The 18,530-nt window shown below is 41.5% G+C and overlaps 1 protein-coding gene across 1 annotated transcript in view; it reads left to right on the top strand.

Moving 5' to 3' along the window:
- Nucleotides 1–5,862: 5,862 nt before the first annotated feature.
- Nucleotides 5,863–18,530, top strand: part of LOC129867869 (NACHT, LRR and PYD domains-containing protein 12-like) — a 222,679-nt gene continuing 210,011 nt past the window's right edge. Inside the window, exons 1-8 of the mRNA XM_055941348.1 lie at nucleotides 5,863–5,882; nucleotides 6,109–6,929; nucleotides 7,267–7,351; nucleotides 7,481–7,709; nucleotides 8,083–9,853; nucleotides 12,867–12,999; nucleotides 14,535–14,708; nucleotides 17,714–17,865. Of these exons, the coding sequence (XP_055797323.1) occupies nucleotides 6,862–6,929; nucleotides 7,267–7,351; nucleotides 7,481–7,709; nucleotides 8,083–9,853; nucleotides 12,867–12,999; nucleotides 14,535–14,708; nucleotides 17,714–17,865 (2,612 nt within the window). The 5' untranslated portion in view covers nucleotides 5,863–5,882; nucleotides 6,109–6,861. The remainder of the gene's footprint in view (nucleotides 5,883–6,108; nucleotides 6,930–7,266; nucleotides 7,352–7,480; nucleotides 7,710–8,082; nucleotides 9,854–12,866; nucleotides 13,000–14,534; nucleotides 14,709–17,713; nucleotides 17,866–18,530) is intronic.

The following is an 18,530-nucleotide window of genomic DNA, read 5'->3' as shown; positions in this document are numbered from 1 at the left end:
GAAAGAGCAGAAAACACTATATGGCGAGAACAAACAAATAAAGTAAGTATTTCTGAACAATAATCTATTCTAATGGACAGAGTAAGATAATGAATATCTGTAATGAGATATTACTAGTTAGTAGAACTGCTACTTGAGCTGAGTTGCTGACAGACAGCAGTTTTCAAAGTGTAAACTAATCAGTAGGCCGACATGTTATCAGTAAAACGTCTGGTAAAGATGGTGGAGGAGCTTTTCAATGATAGGGTTTTATGTTTATCTCATGGTTTCTCAATCCTTTTGTTCTTACCAGCATTTACACACCTGATTCAACTAACCATCAAATATGTTAAGACAGTTTAATATTTGAGGCATACAAATGAACATTCTCAAATTAAAAACGTTTAGGTTTGTAGGCCTGTTAACAAGTATTAAAGGCCGACAGTAAATTAACATGTTGGAGGGAAAAAACACAGCTAAACTTGGTTTCTAGTAAATTATATGTTTAGCTAAAATAATGTAAGAGAGATGTCTTGAAGAAGGACTATAATAAAATAAAAAAACTGAAGCAAGATTCGGTACAAAGTCATGATTTACTGCTGTCGCATGCAACTGACTGTTAGCGCCCCCCTCTGGTCACTATTGTTATATAAAGGGGTGAATCCCTGAAGTCTCGCGATGTTGCACGTCTTTATTAGAAGACAGATAAATGTGTTGATTTGAAGGAAAGACGGGCAGATTCTGGTAGGTTCGCTACGAACTATTATAAAGTTAGGTCGTCGTCAGACATTCAACAGTCACAGTAGGTTTGAGCTACAGTATGATCACTAATCATGCCGACCAACCTGATGGTCTCTGTTGGAAATGTGAAAACTATCTGGCCTAGGCTATACATTAGGCTATATACAGTACATGCTCTGTCTTGCTACTGGCAGGACTATAACATTATGTGAACTGACCTGAACAGGTTTAGACTGGTCATCTATGATATGTAGGTTATATCTGAGGTATAGACCTCGATCTGCATATCACTAACAAACTGCTATTATACATTATAACCTAGTCTACTTTACATAATATAACATCTACATATCACTAACAACCCTCTACTATACATTATAACCTAGTCTACTTTACATAATATAACATCTACACATCACTAACATCCCACTATTATACATTATAACCTAGTCTACTTTACATAATATAACATCTACATATCACTAACAACCCACTATTATACATTATAACCTAGTCTACTTTACATAATATAACATCTACATATCACTAACAACCCACTACTATACATTATAACCTAGTCTACTTTACATAATATAACATCTACATATCACTAACAACCCACTATTATACATTATAACCTAGCATGCCCGTTTTAGCCCTTCTGTCTATATTCTCAGATACATTTAGAAAAGAACAGATTGAAAGACAATAAATAGCCTACTTTTAATGAATACAAATAGTGTGAGACATGGCCTTGTGGTGCTGTACTGTCTAGAACTACCTTTTAACAAACAGTGACTTATTATTATTATTATTATTGACAGTTACCATGGAGATGAAATGTCACAACTACATGTTCATGTGATGCATTAAATCACCTGACTGTTTCGATATGTCTGTTAGTAAATGTTTTATTTCTCAAAGAGATAATGAATACATGAGAACCATTGGAAATCAATTATTTGTTGTCACTGTGTTAACCACAACCTACATGCTGGATCTCTGTTTAGGGGACAGTGCTCTAAAATGAGTCTCTCTGGGGAGAGAGAGGAGGGGGGCCCTGCCTCTAAAATGAGTCTCTCTGGGGAGAGAGAGGAAGGGGGCCCTGCCTCTAAAATGAGTCTCTCTGGGGAGAGAGAGGAAGGGGGCCCTGCCTCTAAAATGAGTCTCTCTGTGGAGAGAGAGGGGGGCCCTGCCTCTAAAATGAGTCTCTCTGTGGAGAGAGAGGAGGGGGGCCCTGCCTCTAAAATGCATCTGTCTGGGGGACATGACACCAAAACTAAGAGGTAAGATGACAATTTTATGAAGAATGTATTATGTTTATTTCCAAAATAAATAGCTTTTTTAAGATGAATGCACTTACTGTAAATCTCTCTGGATAAGAGCATCTGCTAAATCAGGGGTTCTCAATCCGGGGTCTGTGGAGGTACTGCAGGGGTTCTCAATCCGAGGTCTGTGGAGGTACTGCAGGGGTTCTCAATCCGGGGTCTGTGGAGGTACTGCAGGGGTTCTCAATCCGGGGTCTGTGGAGGTACTGCAGGGGTTCTCAATCCGGGGTCTGTGGAGGTACTGCAGGGGTTCTCAATCCGGGGTCTGTGGAGGTACTGCAGGGGTTCTCAATCCGGGGTCTGTGGAGGTACTGCAGGGGTTCTCAATCCGGGGTCTGTGGAGGTACTGCAGGGGTTCTCAATCCGGGGTCTGTGGAGGTACTGCAGGGGTTCTCAATCCGGGGTCTGTGGAGGTACTGCAGGGGTTCTCAATCCGGGGTCTGTGGAGGTACTGCAGGGGTTCTCAATCCGGGGTCTGTGGAGGTACTGCAGGGTTCTCAATCCGGGGTCTGTGGAGGTACTGCAGGGGTTCTCAATCCGGGGTCTGTGGAGGTACTGCAGGGGTTCTCAATCCGGGGTCTGTGGAGGTACTGCAGGGGTTCTCAATCCGGGGTCTGTGGAGGTACTGCAGGGGTTCTCAATCCGGGGTCTGTGGAGGTACTGCAGGGGTTCTCAATCCGGGGTCTGTGGAGGTACTGCAGGGGTTCTCAATCCGGGGTCTGTGGAGGTACTGCAGGGGTTCTCAATCCGGGGTCTGTGGAGGTACTGCAGGGGTTCTCAATCCGGGGTCTGTGGAGGTACTGCAGGGGTTCTCAATCCGGGGTCTGTGGAGGTACTGCAGGGGTTCTCAATCCGGGGTCTGTGGAGGTACTGCAGGGGTTCTCAATCCGGGGTCTGTGGAGGTACTGCAGGGGTTCTCAATCCGGGGTCTGTGGAGGTACTGCAGGGGTTCTCAATCCGGGGTCTGTGGAGGTACTGCAGGGTTCTCAATCCGGGGTCTGTGGAGGTACTGCAGGGGTTCTCAATCCGGGGTCTGTGGAGGTACTGCAGGGGTTCTCAATCCGGGGTCTGTGGAGGTACTGCAGGGGTTCTCAATCCGGGGTCTGTGGAGGTACTGCAGGGGTTCTCAATCCGGGGTCTGTGGAGGTACAGCAGGGGTTCTCAATCCGGGGTCTGAGGAGGTACTGCAGGGGTTCTCAATCCGGGGTCTGTGGAGGTACTGCAGGGGTTCTCAATCCGGGGTCTGTGGAGGTACTGCAGGGGTTCTCAATCCGGGGTCTGTGGAGGTACTGCAGGGTTCTCAATCCGGGGTCTGTGGAGGTACTGCAGGGGTTCTCAATCCGGGGTCTGTGGAGGTACTGCAGGGGTTCTCAATCCGGGGTCTGTGGAGGTACTGCAGGGGTTCTCAATCCGGGGTCTGTGGAGGTACTGCAGGGGTTCTCAATCCGGGGTCTGTGGAGGTACTGCAGGGGTTCTCAATCCGGGGTCTGAGGAGGTACTGCAGGGGTTCTCAATCCGGGGTCTGTGGAGGTACTGCAGGGGTTCTCAATCCGGGGTCTGTGGAGGTACTGCAGGGGTTCCACGGCACCCTGACTGTACTCGTTGCAATGTTAGACATTTGATAGAATTTTCACATGACACGACCACTTTGCCTACTCTTAATTATTGCCTAATATAATGGAATGCATATTTTTTTAACCAATTCTGATCGTTGTTACCAGCAGATTTTTGACAATATAACCGTTATATCAACACACTCTTCACACCCGTTTAACAACTCTAAATATCTTTGGTATAGTTGCATCAAGTCCCTTGCCAATAATGTTGCCTACAACGTTGCATACAATGTTAATATTCATCAAACACATATTACGCCCTAGATACCTTCAACTGCCCAATTTATAGCCATGCCCAATTTAGGATTATTTTTTAACAATGTGATGTTGCTCTCCAAAGGGAGAACTTTAAATAACATGATGTAGATAATTAAATAATCAGAAGAAAAACGTGTTTATTATAGACTCTTAGAAAAGAAGGTTCCTTATAGAACCAAAAAGGCTTCTATCACTTCCTTAATATATGGACTCACTAAAAGTTATATGTATTTTTGGGTTCAGTGAAGAAGAACCTCTAGAGTTCTGATCAACAAAAGGTTCATGTTTTGAGGATGTGAACCCAGCAGCCCTCCAGTGGTCAGATCAATTCCACCTGTTTTTTCCAGCGCCCGGCCCGGGATTCGAACCAGCCACCTTTCGGTCACAGCTCCAACTCCAACCTGAGTTAATCTTCAGAAATAAGCATGAGTTAATCTGCCAAAATGAAGACAAAATGCTATGCAGTTATACATGGTATCACTTGTTATACATAATTATTATACATAAATCATTGCCAAAAGCACAAGACATACTGTTGCATGTAGGTCTATGTTATTTATAGATTGATCATATAGAAATATAAAACATTATTTTAACTACTGCAATGCAATTACATGTGGCGCAGGAACCACTGACTCACTGCATTATTCTATAGTATTATCAAGACACCTGCTGTTAACTCTTAACTACTTAGGAGAGCTCACGAGGTGTCCTAAATATCTGCCGACTAGGTGGGACTAGAGACTTCATGCATAGCATTAATTTATACCCATAAGTGTAAAATGTCTTTATTCTCAGCACTTATACGAACAATTTTCTACTCTGACACACTTTGACGATATGGACCCAGATCTCAACACATTGTTATAAAAAAACATAGAATGTTTGTTTAACATAATAATAAAAAATGAATATTACTAATGTAACCCACAGTAAAGACTGGGTTTAGTTGATTGTGTTGCACTGCTCATGTCCGCGTTCTGGAACTGTCCGCGTCCCCGTACAGAACTGTCCGCGTCCCCGTACAGAACTGTCCGCGTCCACGTTCGGTGTGGCGCCAAGCATATTGTCCGGTTACGCGCAGAGTTGCTGAGGTGATCTTGGAGAATAACGACGGAGTTCACTACAGTGTTGAGACACCGAAGTTCAGTGTTCAATTTGCTTTTTTCTTTACGGTCAGGGACAGTATGAGTGTAGCCAGATCCTTTTCACTCTCTATCCTTGTTTCATCTTGTGGTTCACCGGATTCATCATCGAGACGAGGGACAGACGAACGACCAGCTAGCTAGCTAAGCTAGTCAGTACAGCTAGTTAAGCTAGCTAGCTACTATACCAGCAGCATCCTAGTTACCATAGCTACCACTACATCATCACCGGCTGTCTGCATTTCTTGTGGACCGATGGAGCTCCCCGGTTGTTTCTTCCACCTGTTAAATCCGTGGAGGGCTTCTCCCTCTCTCGTTGACGGATGCTGGCTACCTGTGTCCGGTTCTCCTCTCTTCACTAGATGGACGGTAACTTTAGTGTTTAACCCCTCTGTGTCCAAGGACCAATCTTTTGAATATTATTTTCAGGGCGCCTCAATAGCAGGTATTGAACACCGGGTAAATAATCACTAGTCAGAGCCTCAACCTCAGTATACATTCATTATAAAACACATCTTAATATCTGATATTGCGAGTAAACAACCTCGGAATAGAAAAGACAAGAGTGCGTCTTCCAGCCCACCAATAAATTAAATAATTCAAGCCTCCCGGTTAGTAAATTTACCTCAACATGTCCCTGGAGAAGGCAGAGTAACGACACCAGCCTTTTAGCGGGGCTGACTACAACGCTCGAGTCGCTAAATTAATTTCGTTATTAAAAATGACACTGCTCGCGCACGCTAACAAGCGTCTAGAAGTCAGTTCTATTTGTGACGCAGTTCGCACTGCATCTCCTCATTGGTTTATAGCAGCAGGTGTAACGGATGTGAAATGGCGGGTACGCGCTAATAGCATTTCAATTGGTTACGTCACTTGCTCTGAGACCTGAAGTAGGGTTTCCCCTGCTCTGCGAGGGCCGTGGCCTTTGTGGTAATGATGCTTCGTGGGTGTCAGTTGTTTATGTTTATGTTTATGCAGAGGGTCCCTGGTTCGCGCCCGTGTCGGGGCGAGGGGACGCCGTAAAGTTATACTGTTACACAGGTACCCACGTGCCATCTCCTCATTGGTTTATAGAAGCAGGTACCCACGTGCCATCTCCTCATTGGTTTATAGAAGCAGGTACCCACGTGCCATCTCCTCAGTGGTTTATAGAAGCAGGTACCCACGTGCCATCTCCTCATTGGTTTATAGAAGCAGGTACCCACGTGCCATCTCCTCATTGGTTTATAGAAGCAGGTACCCACGTGCCATCTCCTCATTGGTTTATAGAAGCAGGTACCCACGTGCCATCTCCTCATTGGTTTATAGAAGCAGGTACCCACGTGCCATCTCCTCATTGGTTTATAGAAGCAGGTACCCACGTGCCATCTCCTCATTGGTTTATAGAAGCAGGTACCCACGTGCCATCTCCTCATTGGTTTATAGCAGCAGGTACCCACGTGCCATCTCCTCATTGGTTTATAGAAGCAGGTACCCACATGCCATCTCCTCATTGGTTTATAGAAGCAGGTACCCACGTGCCATCTCCTCATTGTTTTATAGAAGCAGGTACCCACGTGCCATCTCCTCATTTAGCAAAAAAAACATAACTTAACATAAACATAACTTCTTTAAACAATAAAAGCTAATTTACGAACATTTCTGAAAATGGATATAAAGCTTTTTGGAATGAAACTCTTCTTATGTTTCCCCATCTGAGCTCAGAGTAGATCAGAGATGTAATGTTTGTCTCTGTTGTGTTGAAGCCCAATCAAGCAGGAGAGACCAGCCTCCCCTGTTCCCAGCTGTGTGTCCATGAAGAGTGACAAGTCTATGAATCTTCCTATATCCTTTAGAGAGGGAGACTTTTCTACTGAACAAAGGTAAGAAGAACTCACGGGTCATGGTCAGTGAGTTAAACAACACTGTCTCTAGTCATTTCTCCTCTCCCATTTTCCCATTTCTTTTTGTTGTTTTCATAATCCATAGGCTAAACCTTTTGTCCATTTTCATAGTCCTAAAACAATAATAATCAAACACAACATTCCCTCCCTGCGTGTGTGTGTGTGTGTGTGTGTGTGTGTGTGTGTGTGTGTGTGTGTGTGTGTGTGTGTGTGTGTGTGTGTGTGTGTGTGTGTGTGTGTGTGTGTGTGTGTGTGTGTGTGCGTGTGTGTGTGTACTCCCTAGATGAGGAGATGTAATCTCATGTTCTGCCCACAGAAGCCAACAGGAGAGATCAGAGTCAGAGATTCTCAGTGGTCAGTCTTCCCAGAGTCATCAAACAGACCTGGCCTCCATATTCAGTGTATGTGGTCCTGTTATGTACATTTGTTTTTGTTTACCTCAAGTAAAGTTGATCTGTCAATCATTCATTAATGTGTTGATGAGAAAGCATTTTGTCTCTTGCTTAACTTATTTATTTTATTTATTTCAGTTGCTTGAAGAGAAAATTATGACATTTGTGAAGAACGAGCTGAAGATGTTCAAGAGGATTCTTAGTCCAGAACTCCCAGAAGGCTTTGAGAGTCAGAAGCAGGATAAGGAAGTGGTGGATGCTGAAGATGAGAAGCAGGAGAGCAGTGCCAGAGAGGGGGCTCTGAAGATCACACTGCACGTCCTGAGGAAAATGAACCAGAAGGAGCTTGCTGACACACTGGAGAAATGTAAGATCTGTCTGCCTCATGTTGAATGCTGTTTTATAACATTTAAAAGCTGTAACTAAAGTACAGCTAAAGTAGCTGTGTAACTCAATGATATTGTAGCAGCCTTAACACAACACCTAGTGACCTCATCAAGTAGCAGCAGGGATGTGTTGTGGTGATTAATTTAGAGAGAGAGACAACATTAATAATACCATCAATAATACCAATAATAATATAATCAGTCACACCAGTCTGTAATGCATTATGAAAACATTTACACATTTATACAGTCAGTTAAGAGAATAAATTATTATAATTTAAACTTTATAACAGTCCTACAATACTGTAGGCATTAAAACAGATGTAATATTAATATCCTCTGTGTTATTTCTAGATTCAGATGAACCTGCTGTGATTTGCCAACGTGAACTCAAATCTAATCTAAAGAAGAAGTTTCAATGTGTATTTGAGGGGATCGCTAAACAAGGAAACCCAACACTTCTCAATAAGATCTACACAGAGCTCTACATCACAGAGGGTGGAACAGGAGAGGTCAATAATGAACATGAGCTGAGACAGATTGAGACAACAACCAGGAAACAAGCAAGACCAGAGACTGCAGTCAAATGTAACGACATCTTCAAACCCTTAACTGGACAAGACAAACCTATCAGAACTGTGCTGACAAAGGGAGTCGCTGGCATTGGAAAAACAGTCTCTGTGCAGAAGTTCATTCTGGACTGGGCTGAAGGAAAAGCAAATCAGGATGTCCAATTTGTATTTTCATTCCCTTTCCGGGAACTGAATTTGATGAAAGAGGACAAACACACTTTGATTGAACTTCTCAATCACTTCTCAATGGAAACCAAACAATCAGGAATCTCCAACTACGACAAGTACAAAGTTCTGTTCATCTTTGATGGTCTGGATGAGTGCCGACTGCCCCTAGACTTCCAGAAGAACAAGATCTGTTGGGACGTCACAGAGTCAACCTCAGTGGATGTTCTGCTGACAAATCTCATCAAGGGAAATCTGCTTCCCTCTGCTCTCCTCTGGATAACTACCCGACCTGCAGCAGCCAATAAGATCCCTTCAGGGTGTGTTGACCAGGTGACAGAGGTACGAGGGTTCAATGACCCACAGAAGGAGGAGTACTTCAGGAAGAGATTCAGTGATGAGGACCTGGCCAGCAGAATCATCTCACACATAAAGACATCAAGGAGCCTCCACATCATGTGCCACATTCCAGTCTTCTGTTGGATTTCTGCAACAGTCCTTGAACACATGCTGAAACATAAGATAGAAGAGATGCCCAAGACTCTGACTGAGATGTACACACACCTTGTGGTGTTTCATACCAAACAGAAGAATGAAAAGTATCTTGGGAAAGAAGAGACAGGTCCACACTGGAATAAAGAGAGCATTCTGTCACTGGGAAAACTAGCTTTTCAACAGCTTATGAATGGCAATCTGATTTTCTATGAAGAAGACCTGAAAGAGGCTGGCATTGATGTCAGTGAAGCCTCAGTGTACTCAGGATTGTGCACACAGCTCTTTAAAGAGGAATGTGGGCTGTACCAGGACAAGGTGTACTGCTTTGTTCATCTGAGCATTCAGGAGTTTCTGGCTGCTGTATATGTGTTCCTCTCATTCATCAACAACAATGAGAATGTAATGAACAAACTGAAAACAAAAGACCAGCCTGAAGTTACTTTCTACAAGAGAGCTGTGTATAAAGCCTTACAAAGTGAGACGGGAAACCTGGACCTTTTCCTCCGCTTCCTTCTGGGCCTCTCACTAGAGTCCAATCAGAAGCATTTACGAGGTCTACTGACAAAGACAAGAACCAGCTCACAGAGCCATGAAGAAACAGTCAAGTACATCAAGAAGAAGATCAGGGAGAATCCATCTCCAGAGAGGAGCATCAATCTGTTCCACTGTCTGAATGAACTGAATGACCATTCTCTAGTGGAGGAGATCCAAAGATACCTGAGATCAGGAAGTCTCTCAGAACCCAACCTGTCACCTGCACAGTGTTCAGCTCTGGTCTTTGTGTTGCTGACTTCAGAAAAGGAGCTAGATGTGTTTGACCTGAAGAAATATTCCAGATCAGAGGAAGGTCTTCGGAGGCTGCTGCCAGTGGTCAAAGTCTCCAGAGCTGTTCTGTGAGTAAATAAAATGACATATAAGATCTAAAAATCAGGAAAAAACATTCAGTTTAGAGAAAAATATGTATTATATATGTATATAATATTATATTGAATAACATACTGAATCAATGCGTTTATTTTGACATTAGTATAACAATATGACGATACAGTTCTAGGAGACGGAAGATTAATCTATATGTTGTCGTGTCTTTTGCTATGCCGGATTAAGTGTTATGACATGCTATTCTATAAAATAATTTCTCCATAATTAATATTACCTGATTGAACTAATCATGTAAATGTAATTAACTAGAGAGGAGGGACACCACGAAATAATATTTATAGAGCTGTTATCTTCTGAATAAACTCTTAAAGATTTAGTAATATTTTACATCAATAGCAGTCAATATTAATCGTCATCTTATTTCAGTCTCATCTGAAAGTTGTAAATTCTTGGTTATCTTCACGAACCCTGGCTAACAAGTTGAATCAGCAATACAAAATTGGGTTTAATTCTTTATTTACTAAATACCTAACTAATCACACAGAATTACGTATACACGGAATAAATCATACCTTTATTACAAATTGCCGTCAAAAAGGAAAACGTCCCTAGCGGGCGGAACAGCTTGTTACACAAAAGAAAAGGGTCTGGGTTTGAGTGAAAGAGCGGGAAGACTTTGAGGAACAAAGGGCGAAGCTGTGCTATCGTAAATACAATATCTTATGCATTCTAAATTACCGCCCATTTGGAAAAGGAAAATGCAATAAATATTTACTCTGAGCTGCGCTTCGGTAGGTTGGTGGTAGATGGAAGGCCCTGTTGCCCAACCGAGTCCTTTGTCCTTTGAAGAATGTCAGCTGCTGCTGCTGAGTGGTAGACTGGATACTCTGTCTGTCCTAATTTACGTTTGCAGCTGCTGTTGCTAACAACGTCTAGGAGGTATCACTTCTATAGTGAATACGAGTTCAAAGTTCATACCAGTCGCTACCAAAGCTCATGCTGAGGTTGGTTTCGTTCGGTAGTGATTACCTGAACCATTCTGACATCGGATCGTCACCCTAATGTACCCGGAACAGGAAGTTATATTTTTGTCAATGGCTTATATAGTGGAGGGAGAGGGGTGTGTCTGAAAAGTTTATTACCCATGTCTCTTCACAGGGGCGGGCCACTGGTTGAGCAAACTTATGAAAACCCAAATCTCTCATTTGGAAGCTAAATTTACATTTAATCTCTTCACAAATAGTTTCATATTCAAACATTTGAATTAAACAATTCCATGTGAATCCGATACCTCTGATGTTTAGACTTTCCACAGTAGAGTTTATGTCATTCTATCATTGATGAGAATGTCTCAGATGACAACCGAACTGACATAATATACCTTAAGTACCACCGCATATGTACAGTTGGTCGGATTACCAGAATATAGTTCATTTCCCCCCCAACTTCTGATGTTCCCAGAATCTCTATGTCAACAAAGGTTTTTTAAATGTAACCTCAGTAGGTTTGAGAAGGGAAAAGGGTCGGAACATGCAGTGAGAGGTTATCATGTTTTGTTGTAGCCTCTGTTATTGGTAATGGTGAGAGGTTAGCATGTTTTGTTGTAGCCTCTGTTATTGGTAATGGTGAGAGGTTAGCATGTTTTGTTGTAGCCTCTGTTATTGGTAATGGTGAGAGGTTAGCATGTTTTGTTGTAGCGTCTGTTATTGGTAATTGTGAGAGGTTAGCATGTTTTGTTGTAGCCTCTGTTATTGGTAATGGTGAGAGGTTAGCATGTTTTGTTGTAGCCTCTGTTGTTGGTAATGGTGAGAGGTTAGCATGTTTTGTTGTAGCCTCTGTTATTGGTAATGGTGAGAGGTTAGCATGTTTTGTTGTAGCCTCTGTTGTTGGTAATGGTGAGAGGTTAGCATGTTTTGTTGTAGCCTATGTAACTTTCTCACTCATTATTATTCATGATTCATTCATGATTTGTATTAATCAAGGCATCAACAGGATTAATTTAGTAGTGTTTAGAAACATGTTATCTACTCACTTATAAAGAAAATGACTCCAGTCATCATCCACCATTGAGTTTCTATTGGGCAAAACACAACCCAAAACAAACTGCAAATGTGTCAATGTCAACTCATATAAAACATTTGATCTGAAATCCAAAATGTTGGAGTATAGAGCCACATTTAAAATGTTAGCTTCACTGTCATAATAGATATGGTGAGGACTGTTTACTCAATACAATCTAAATCTGATACCTCACTGTCTGTCTTTTGACTGATACTGCTTTTTATTTTATTTTTTTACTTTTTTTACTTTTAAATTTTTTTTTACCCTCTTTTCTCCCCAATTTTTCGTGGTATCCAATCGCTAGTAATTACTTTCTTGTCTCATCGCTACAACTCCCGTACGGGCTCGGGACAGACGAAGGTCGAAAGCCATGCAACCTCCGAAGCACAACCCAACCAAGCCGCACTGTGTTAACACAGTGCGCCTCCAACCCGGAAGCCAGCCGCACCAATGTGTCGGAGGAAACACCGTGCACCCACCCCACTCGGTTGGCGCGCACTGCGCCCGGCCCGCCACAGGAGTCGCTGGAGCGCGTTGAGACAAGGATATCCCTACCGGCCAAACCCTCCATAACCCGGACGACGCTAGGCCAATTGTGCGTCGCCCCACGGACCTCCCGGTCGCGGCCAGCTGCGACAGAGCCTGGGCGCGAACCCAGAGACTCTGGTGGCGCAGCTAGCGCTGCGATGCAGTGCCCTAGACCACTGCGCCACCCGGGAGGCCCTTGATACTGCTTTTTAAACTGGTCTGGTCAGTCTTCTCAAATATTTGTAATACACATTTTTCTCTCTACAAGCAATACTTTGATAATTTGTCATTTCAAATAATGAAACATCCATTTATGAGTAGATATGGCAGGTTTCAGGACGCTGATGTATCTGAAAATGTTACAACGTTACACTGCCACTATTTTCACCACCAAAGAATAGCAGTGTGATTTTAATATGATTTGACTCTTTGCAGGCTGTCAGGCTGTGGAGTCACAGAGGAAGGCTGTGCTTCTCTGGTATCAGCTCTGAGGTCAAACCCCTCACACCTGAGAGAGCTGGACCTGAGCTACAATCACCCAGGAGACTCAGGAGTCAGACTGCTCTCTGCTGGCCTGGGGAATCCCCACTGTAAACTGGAGACTCTGAGGTCAGTATTCCTGTAGTTGGTCAACAAGTGATAACTGTTCATCAGATCCACATGTGTTTACCAGACACACATAGTCCACACCATATGTGTTTGGACAGTGAAGCTTACAGTTTTACATTTGGTGCTATGCTCCAGCATTTTGGATTTGAGATATAATGTTTCATATTAGGTGACAGTACAGAATGTCACCTTTTATTTGAGGTTAACGGTGAGCGTTTAGTATGTTTTGTTGTAGCCTCTGTTATTGGTAATGGTGAGAGGTTAGCATGTTTCGTTGTAGCCTCTGTTATTGGTAATGGTGAGAGGTTAGCATGTTTTGTTGTAGCCTCTGTTATTGGTAATGGTGAGAGGTTAGCATGTTTTGTTGTAGCCTCTGTTATTAGTAATGGTGAGAGGTTAGCATGTTTTGTTGTAGCCTCTGTTATTGGTAATGGTGAGAGGTTAGCATGTTTTGTTGTAGCCTCTGTTATTGGTAATGGTGAGAGGTTAGCATGTTTTGTTGTAGCCTCTGTTATTGGTAATGGTGAGAGGTTAGCATGTTTTGTTGAAGCCTCTGTTATTGGTAATGGTGAGAGGTTAGCATGTTTTGTTGTAGCCTCTGTTATTGGTAATGGTGAGAGGTTAGCATGTTTTGTTGTAGCCTCTGTTATTGGTAATGGTGAGAGGTTAGCATGTTTTGTTGTAGCCTCTGTTGTTGGTAATGGTGAGAGGTTAGCATGTTTTGTTGTAGCTTCTGTGTCTTTCTCACTCATTGTGATTCATCATTTATTCATGATTTGTATTAATCATGGCATCATCAGGGTTAATTTAGTAGTGTTTAGAAACATGTTATCTACTCACAGACAGAAAATGAAGCCAGTCGTCATCCACCATTTTATTATTCTGCAAAACACAACCAAAACAAACTGCAAATGCAACCAACGAGTTTATGAACAAATACTAAACTTTTAACTACTTTAATACACTATGAGTAAATTGGTCATACTATTTATGACTTCTTCAAATAGGGGGACTAGATACATAAAGTGCTTTACATTTTCTAAATGGTGAAACAGATATGTATGAAAATACCCTCAAATAAAAGGTGACATTATATACTGTCACCTCATATGAAACATTTGATCTGAAATCCAAAATGTTGGAGTATAGAGCCACATTTAAAATGTTAGCTTCACTGTCAAAATAGATATGGTGTGGACTGTTTACTCAATACAATCTAAATCTGATACCTCACTGTCTGTCTTTTGACTGATACTGCTTTTTAAACTGGACTGGTCAGTCTACTCAAATATCCGTACAATACATTTTTCTCTCTAAAAGCAACACTTTGATAATTTGTCATTTCAAAAAATGAAACATCCATTTATGAATAGATATGGCAGGTTTCAGGACACTGATGTATCTGAAAATGTTACAACGTTATACTGCCACTATTTTCACCACCAAAGAATAGCAGTGTGAATTTAAAATGATTTGACTCTTTGCAGGCTGTCAGGCTGTGGAGTCACAGAGAAAGGCTGTGCTTCTCTGGTCTCAGCTCTGAGGTCAAACCCCTCACACCTGAGAGAGCTGGACCTGAGTAACAATGACCTGAAGGATTCAGGAGTGAAGCTGCTCTCTGATGGACTGGGGAATCCCCACTGTAAACTGGAGACTCTGAGGTCAGTATTCCTGTAGTTGGTCAACAAGTGATAACTGTTCACCAGATCCACATGTGTTTACCAGACACACATAGTCCACACCATATGTGTTTGGACAGTGAAGCTTACAGGTTTACATTTGGTGTTATGCTCCAGCATTTTGGATTTGAGATAGAATGTTTCATATTAGGTGACAGTACAGAATGTCACCTTTTATTTGAGGGAATTCAATCATATATTTTACCGTTTAGATATGAATAGGGAATAATGATGAATAACAAAGTTATAGAGGCACAAATATCAGTATATATGCTAATCTCCCCTGTTATTGGTAATGGTGAGAGGTGAGCATGTTTTGTTGTAGCCTCTGTTATTGGTAATGGTGAGAGGTTAGCATGTTTTGTTGTAGCCTCTGTTATTAGTAATGGTGAGAGGTTAGCATGTTTTGTTGTAGCCTCTGTTATTAGTAATGGTGAGAGGTTAGCATGTTTTGTTGTATCCTCTGTTATTGGTAATGGTGAGAGGTTAGCGTGTTTTGTTGTATCCTCTATTATTGGTAATGGTGAGAGGTTAGCGTGTTTTGTTGTAGCCTCTGTTATTGGTAATGGTGAGAGGTTAGCATGTTTTGTTGTAGCCTCTGTTATTGGTAATGGTGAGAGTTTAGCATTTTTTGTTGTAGCCTCTCTTATTGGTAATGGTGAGAGGTTAGCATGTTTTGTTGTAGTTTCTGTTATTGGTAATGGTGAGAGGTTAGCATGTTTTGTTGTAGCCTCTGTTATTAGTAATGGTGAGAGGTTAGCATGTTTTGTTGTTGCCTCTGTTATTGGTAATGGTGAGAGGTTAGCATGTTTTGTTGTAGCCTCTGTCATTGGTAATGGTGAGAGGTTAGCATGTTTTGTTGTAGCCTCTCTTATTGGTAATGGTGAGAGGTTAGCATGTTTTGTTGTAGCCTCTGTTATTGGTAATGGTGAGAGGTTAGCATGTTTTGTTGTAGCCTCTGTTATTGGTAATGGTGAGAGGTTAGCGTGTTTTGTTGTATCCTCTATTATTGGTAATGGTGAGAGGTTAGCGTGTTTTGTTGTAGCCTCTGTTATTGGTAATGGTGAGAGGTTAGCATGTTTTGTTGTAGCCTCTGTTATTAGTAATGGTGAGAGGTTAGCATTTTTTGTTGTAGCCTCTCTTATTGGTAATGGTGAGAGGTTAGCATGTTTTGTTGTAGTTTCTGTTATTGGTAATGGTGAGAGGTTAGCATGTTTTGTCGTAGTCTCTGTTATTGGTAATGGTGAGAGGTTAGCATGTTTTGTTGTAGTCTCTGTTATTGGTAATGGTGAGAGGTTAGCATGTTTTGTTGTAGCCTCTGTTATTGGTAATGGTGAGAGGTTAGCATGTTTTGTTGTAGTCTCTGTTATTGGTCATGGTGAGAGGTTAGCATGTTTTGTTATAGTCTCTGTTATTAGTAATGGTGAGAGGTTAGCATGTTTTTTTGTTGCCTCTGTTATTGGTAATGGTGAGAGGTTAGCATGTTTTGTTGTATCCTCTGTTATTGGTAATGGTGAGAGGTTAGCATGTTTTGTTGTAGACTCAGTTATTGGTAATGGTGAGAGGTTAGTATGTTTTGTTGTAAACTCTGTTATTGGTAATGGTGAGAGGTTAGCATGTTTTGTTGTATCCTCTGTTATTGGTAATGGTGAGAGGTTAGTATGTTTTGTTGTATTCTCTGTTATTGGTAATGGTGAGAGGTTAGCGTGTTTTGTTGTATCCTCTGTTATTGGTAATGGTGAGAGGTTAGCATGTTTTGTTGTAGCCTCTCTTAATGGTAATGGTGAGAGGTTAGCATGTTTTGTTGAAGCCTCTGTTATTGGTAATGGTGAGAGGTTAGCATGTTTTGTTGAAGCCTCTGTTATTGGTAATGGTGAGAGGTTAGCATGTTTTGTTGAAGCCTCTGTTATTGGTAATGGTGAGAGGTTAGCATGTTTTGTTGTGTCCTCTGTTATTGGTAATGGTGAGAGATTAGCATGTTTTGTTGTAGCCTCTGTTATTGGTAATGGTGAGAGGTTCGCATGTTTTGTTGTAGCCTCTGTTATTGGTAATGGTGAGAGGTTAGCATGTTTTGTTGTAGTCTCTGTTATTGGTAATGGTGAGAGGTTAGCATGTTGTGTTGTATCCTCTGTTATTAGTAATGGTGAGAGGTTAGCATGTTTTGTTGTAGCCTCTGTTGTTGGTAATGGTGAGAGGTTAGCATGTTTTGTTGTAGCTTCTGTGTCTTTCTCACTCATTGTGATTCATCATTTATTCATGATTTGTATTAATCATGGCATCATCAGGGTTAATTTAGTAGTGTTTAGAAACATGTTATCTACTCACAGACAGAAAATGAAGCCAGTCTTCATCCACCATTTTATTATTCTGCAAAACACAACCAAAACAAACTGCAAATGCAACCAACGAGTTTACGAACAAATACTAAACTTTTAACTACTTTAATACACTATGAGTAAATTGGTCATACTATTTATGACTTCTTCAAATAGGGGGACTAGATACATAAAGTGCTTTACATTTTCTAAATGGTGAAACAGATATGTATGAAAATACCCTCAAATAAAAGGTGACATTATATACTGTCACCTCATATGAAACATTTGATCTGAAATCCAAAATGTTGGAGTATAGAGCCACATTTAAAATGTTAGCTTCACTGTCAAAATAGATATGGTGTGGACTGTTTACTCAATACAATCTAAATCTGATACCTCACTGTCTGTCTTTTGACTGATACTGCTTTTTAAACTGGACTGGTCAGTCTACTCAAATATCCGTACAATACATTTTTCTCTCTAAAAGCAACACTTTGATAATTTGTCATTTCAAAAAATGAAACATCCATTTATGAATAGATATGGCAGGTTTCAGGACACTGATGTATCTGAAAATGTTACAACGTTATACTGCCACTATTTTCACCACCAAAGAATAACAGTGTGAATTTAAAATGATTTGACTCTTTGCAGGCTGTCAGGCTGTGGAGTCACAGAGAAAGGCTGTGCTTCTCTGGTCTCAGCTCTGAAGTCAAACCCCTCACACCTGAGAGAGCTGGATCTGAGTAACAATGACCTGAAGGATTCAGGAGTGAAGCTGCTCTCTGATGGACTGGGGAATCCCCACTGTAAACTGGAGACTCTGAGGTCAGTATTCCTGTAGTTGGTCAACAAGTGATAACTGTTCACCAGATCCACATGTGTTTACCAGACACACATAGTCCACACCATATGTGTTTGGACAGTGAAGCTTACAGGTTTACATTTGGTGTTATGCTCCAGCATTTTGGATTTGAGATAGAATGTTTCATATTAGGTGACAGTACAGAATGTCACCTTTTATTTGAGGGAATTCAATCATATATTTTACCGTTTAGATATGAATAGGGAATAATGATGAATAACAAAGTTATAGAGGCACAAATATCAGTATATATGCTAATCTCCCCTGTTATTGGTAATGGTGAGAGGTGAGCATGTTTTGTTGTAGCCTCTGTTATTGGTAATGGTGAGAGGTTAGCATGTTTTGTTGTAGCCTCTGTTATTAGTAATGGTGAGAGGTTAGCATGTTTTGTTGTAGCCTCTGTTATTAGTAATGGTGAGAGGTTAGCATGTTTTGTTGTATCCTCTGTTATTGGTAATGGTGAGAGGTTAGCGTGTTTTGTTGTATCCTCTATTATTGGTAATGGTGAGAGGTTAGCGTGTTTTGTTGTAGCCTCTGTTATTGGTAATGGTGAGAGGTTAGCATGTTTTGTTGTAGCCTCTGTTATTGGTAATGGTGAGAGGTTATCATGTTTTGTTGTGACCTCTGT

Source organism: Salvelinus fontinalis, chromosome 2 (assembly GCF_029448725.1).
Source record: "Salvelinus fontinalis isolate EN_2023a chromosome 2, ASM2944872v1, whole genome shotgun sequence".
Taxonomy (NCBI): domain Eukaryota; kingdom Metazoa; phylum Chordata; class Actinopteri; order Salmoniformes; family Salmonidae; genus Salvelinus; species Salvelinus fontinalis.
The sequence above is the reverse complement of the archived record's forward strand: the minus strand, read 5'-3'. Positions and strand labels throughout refer to the sequence as shown.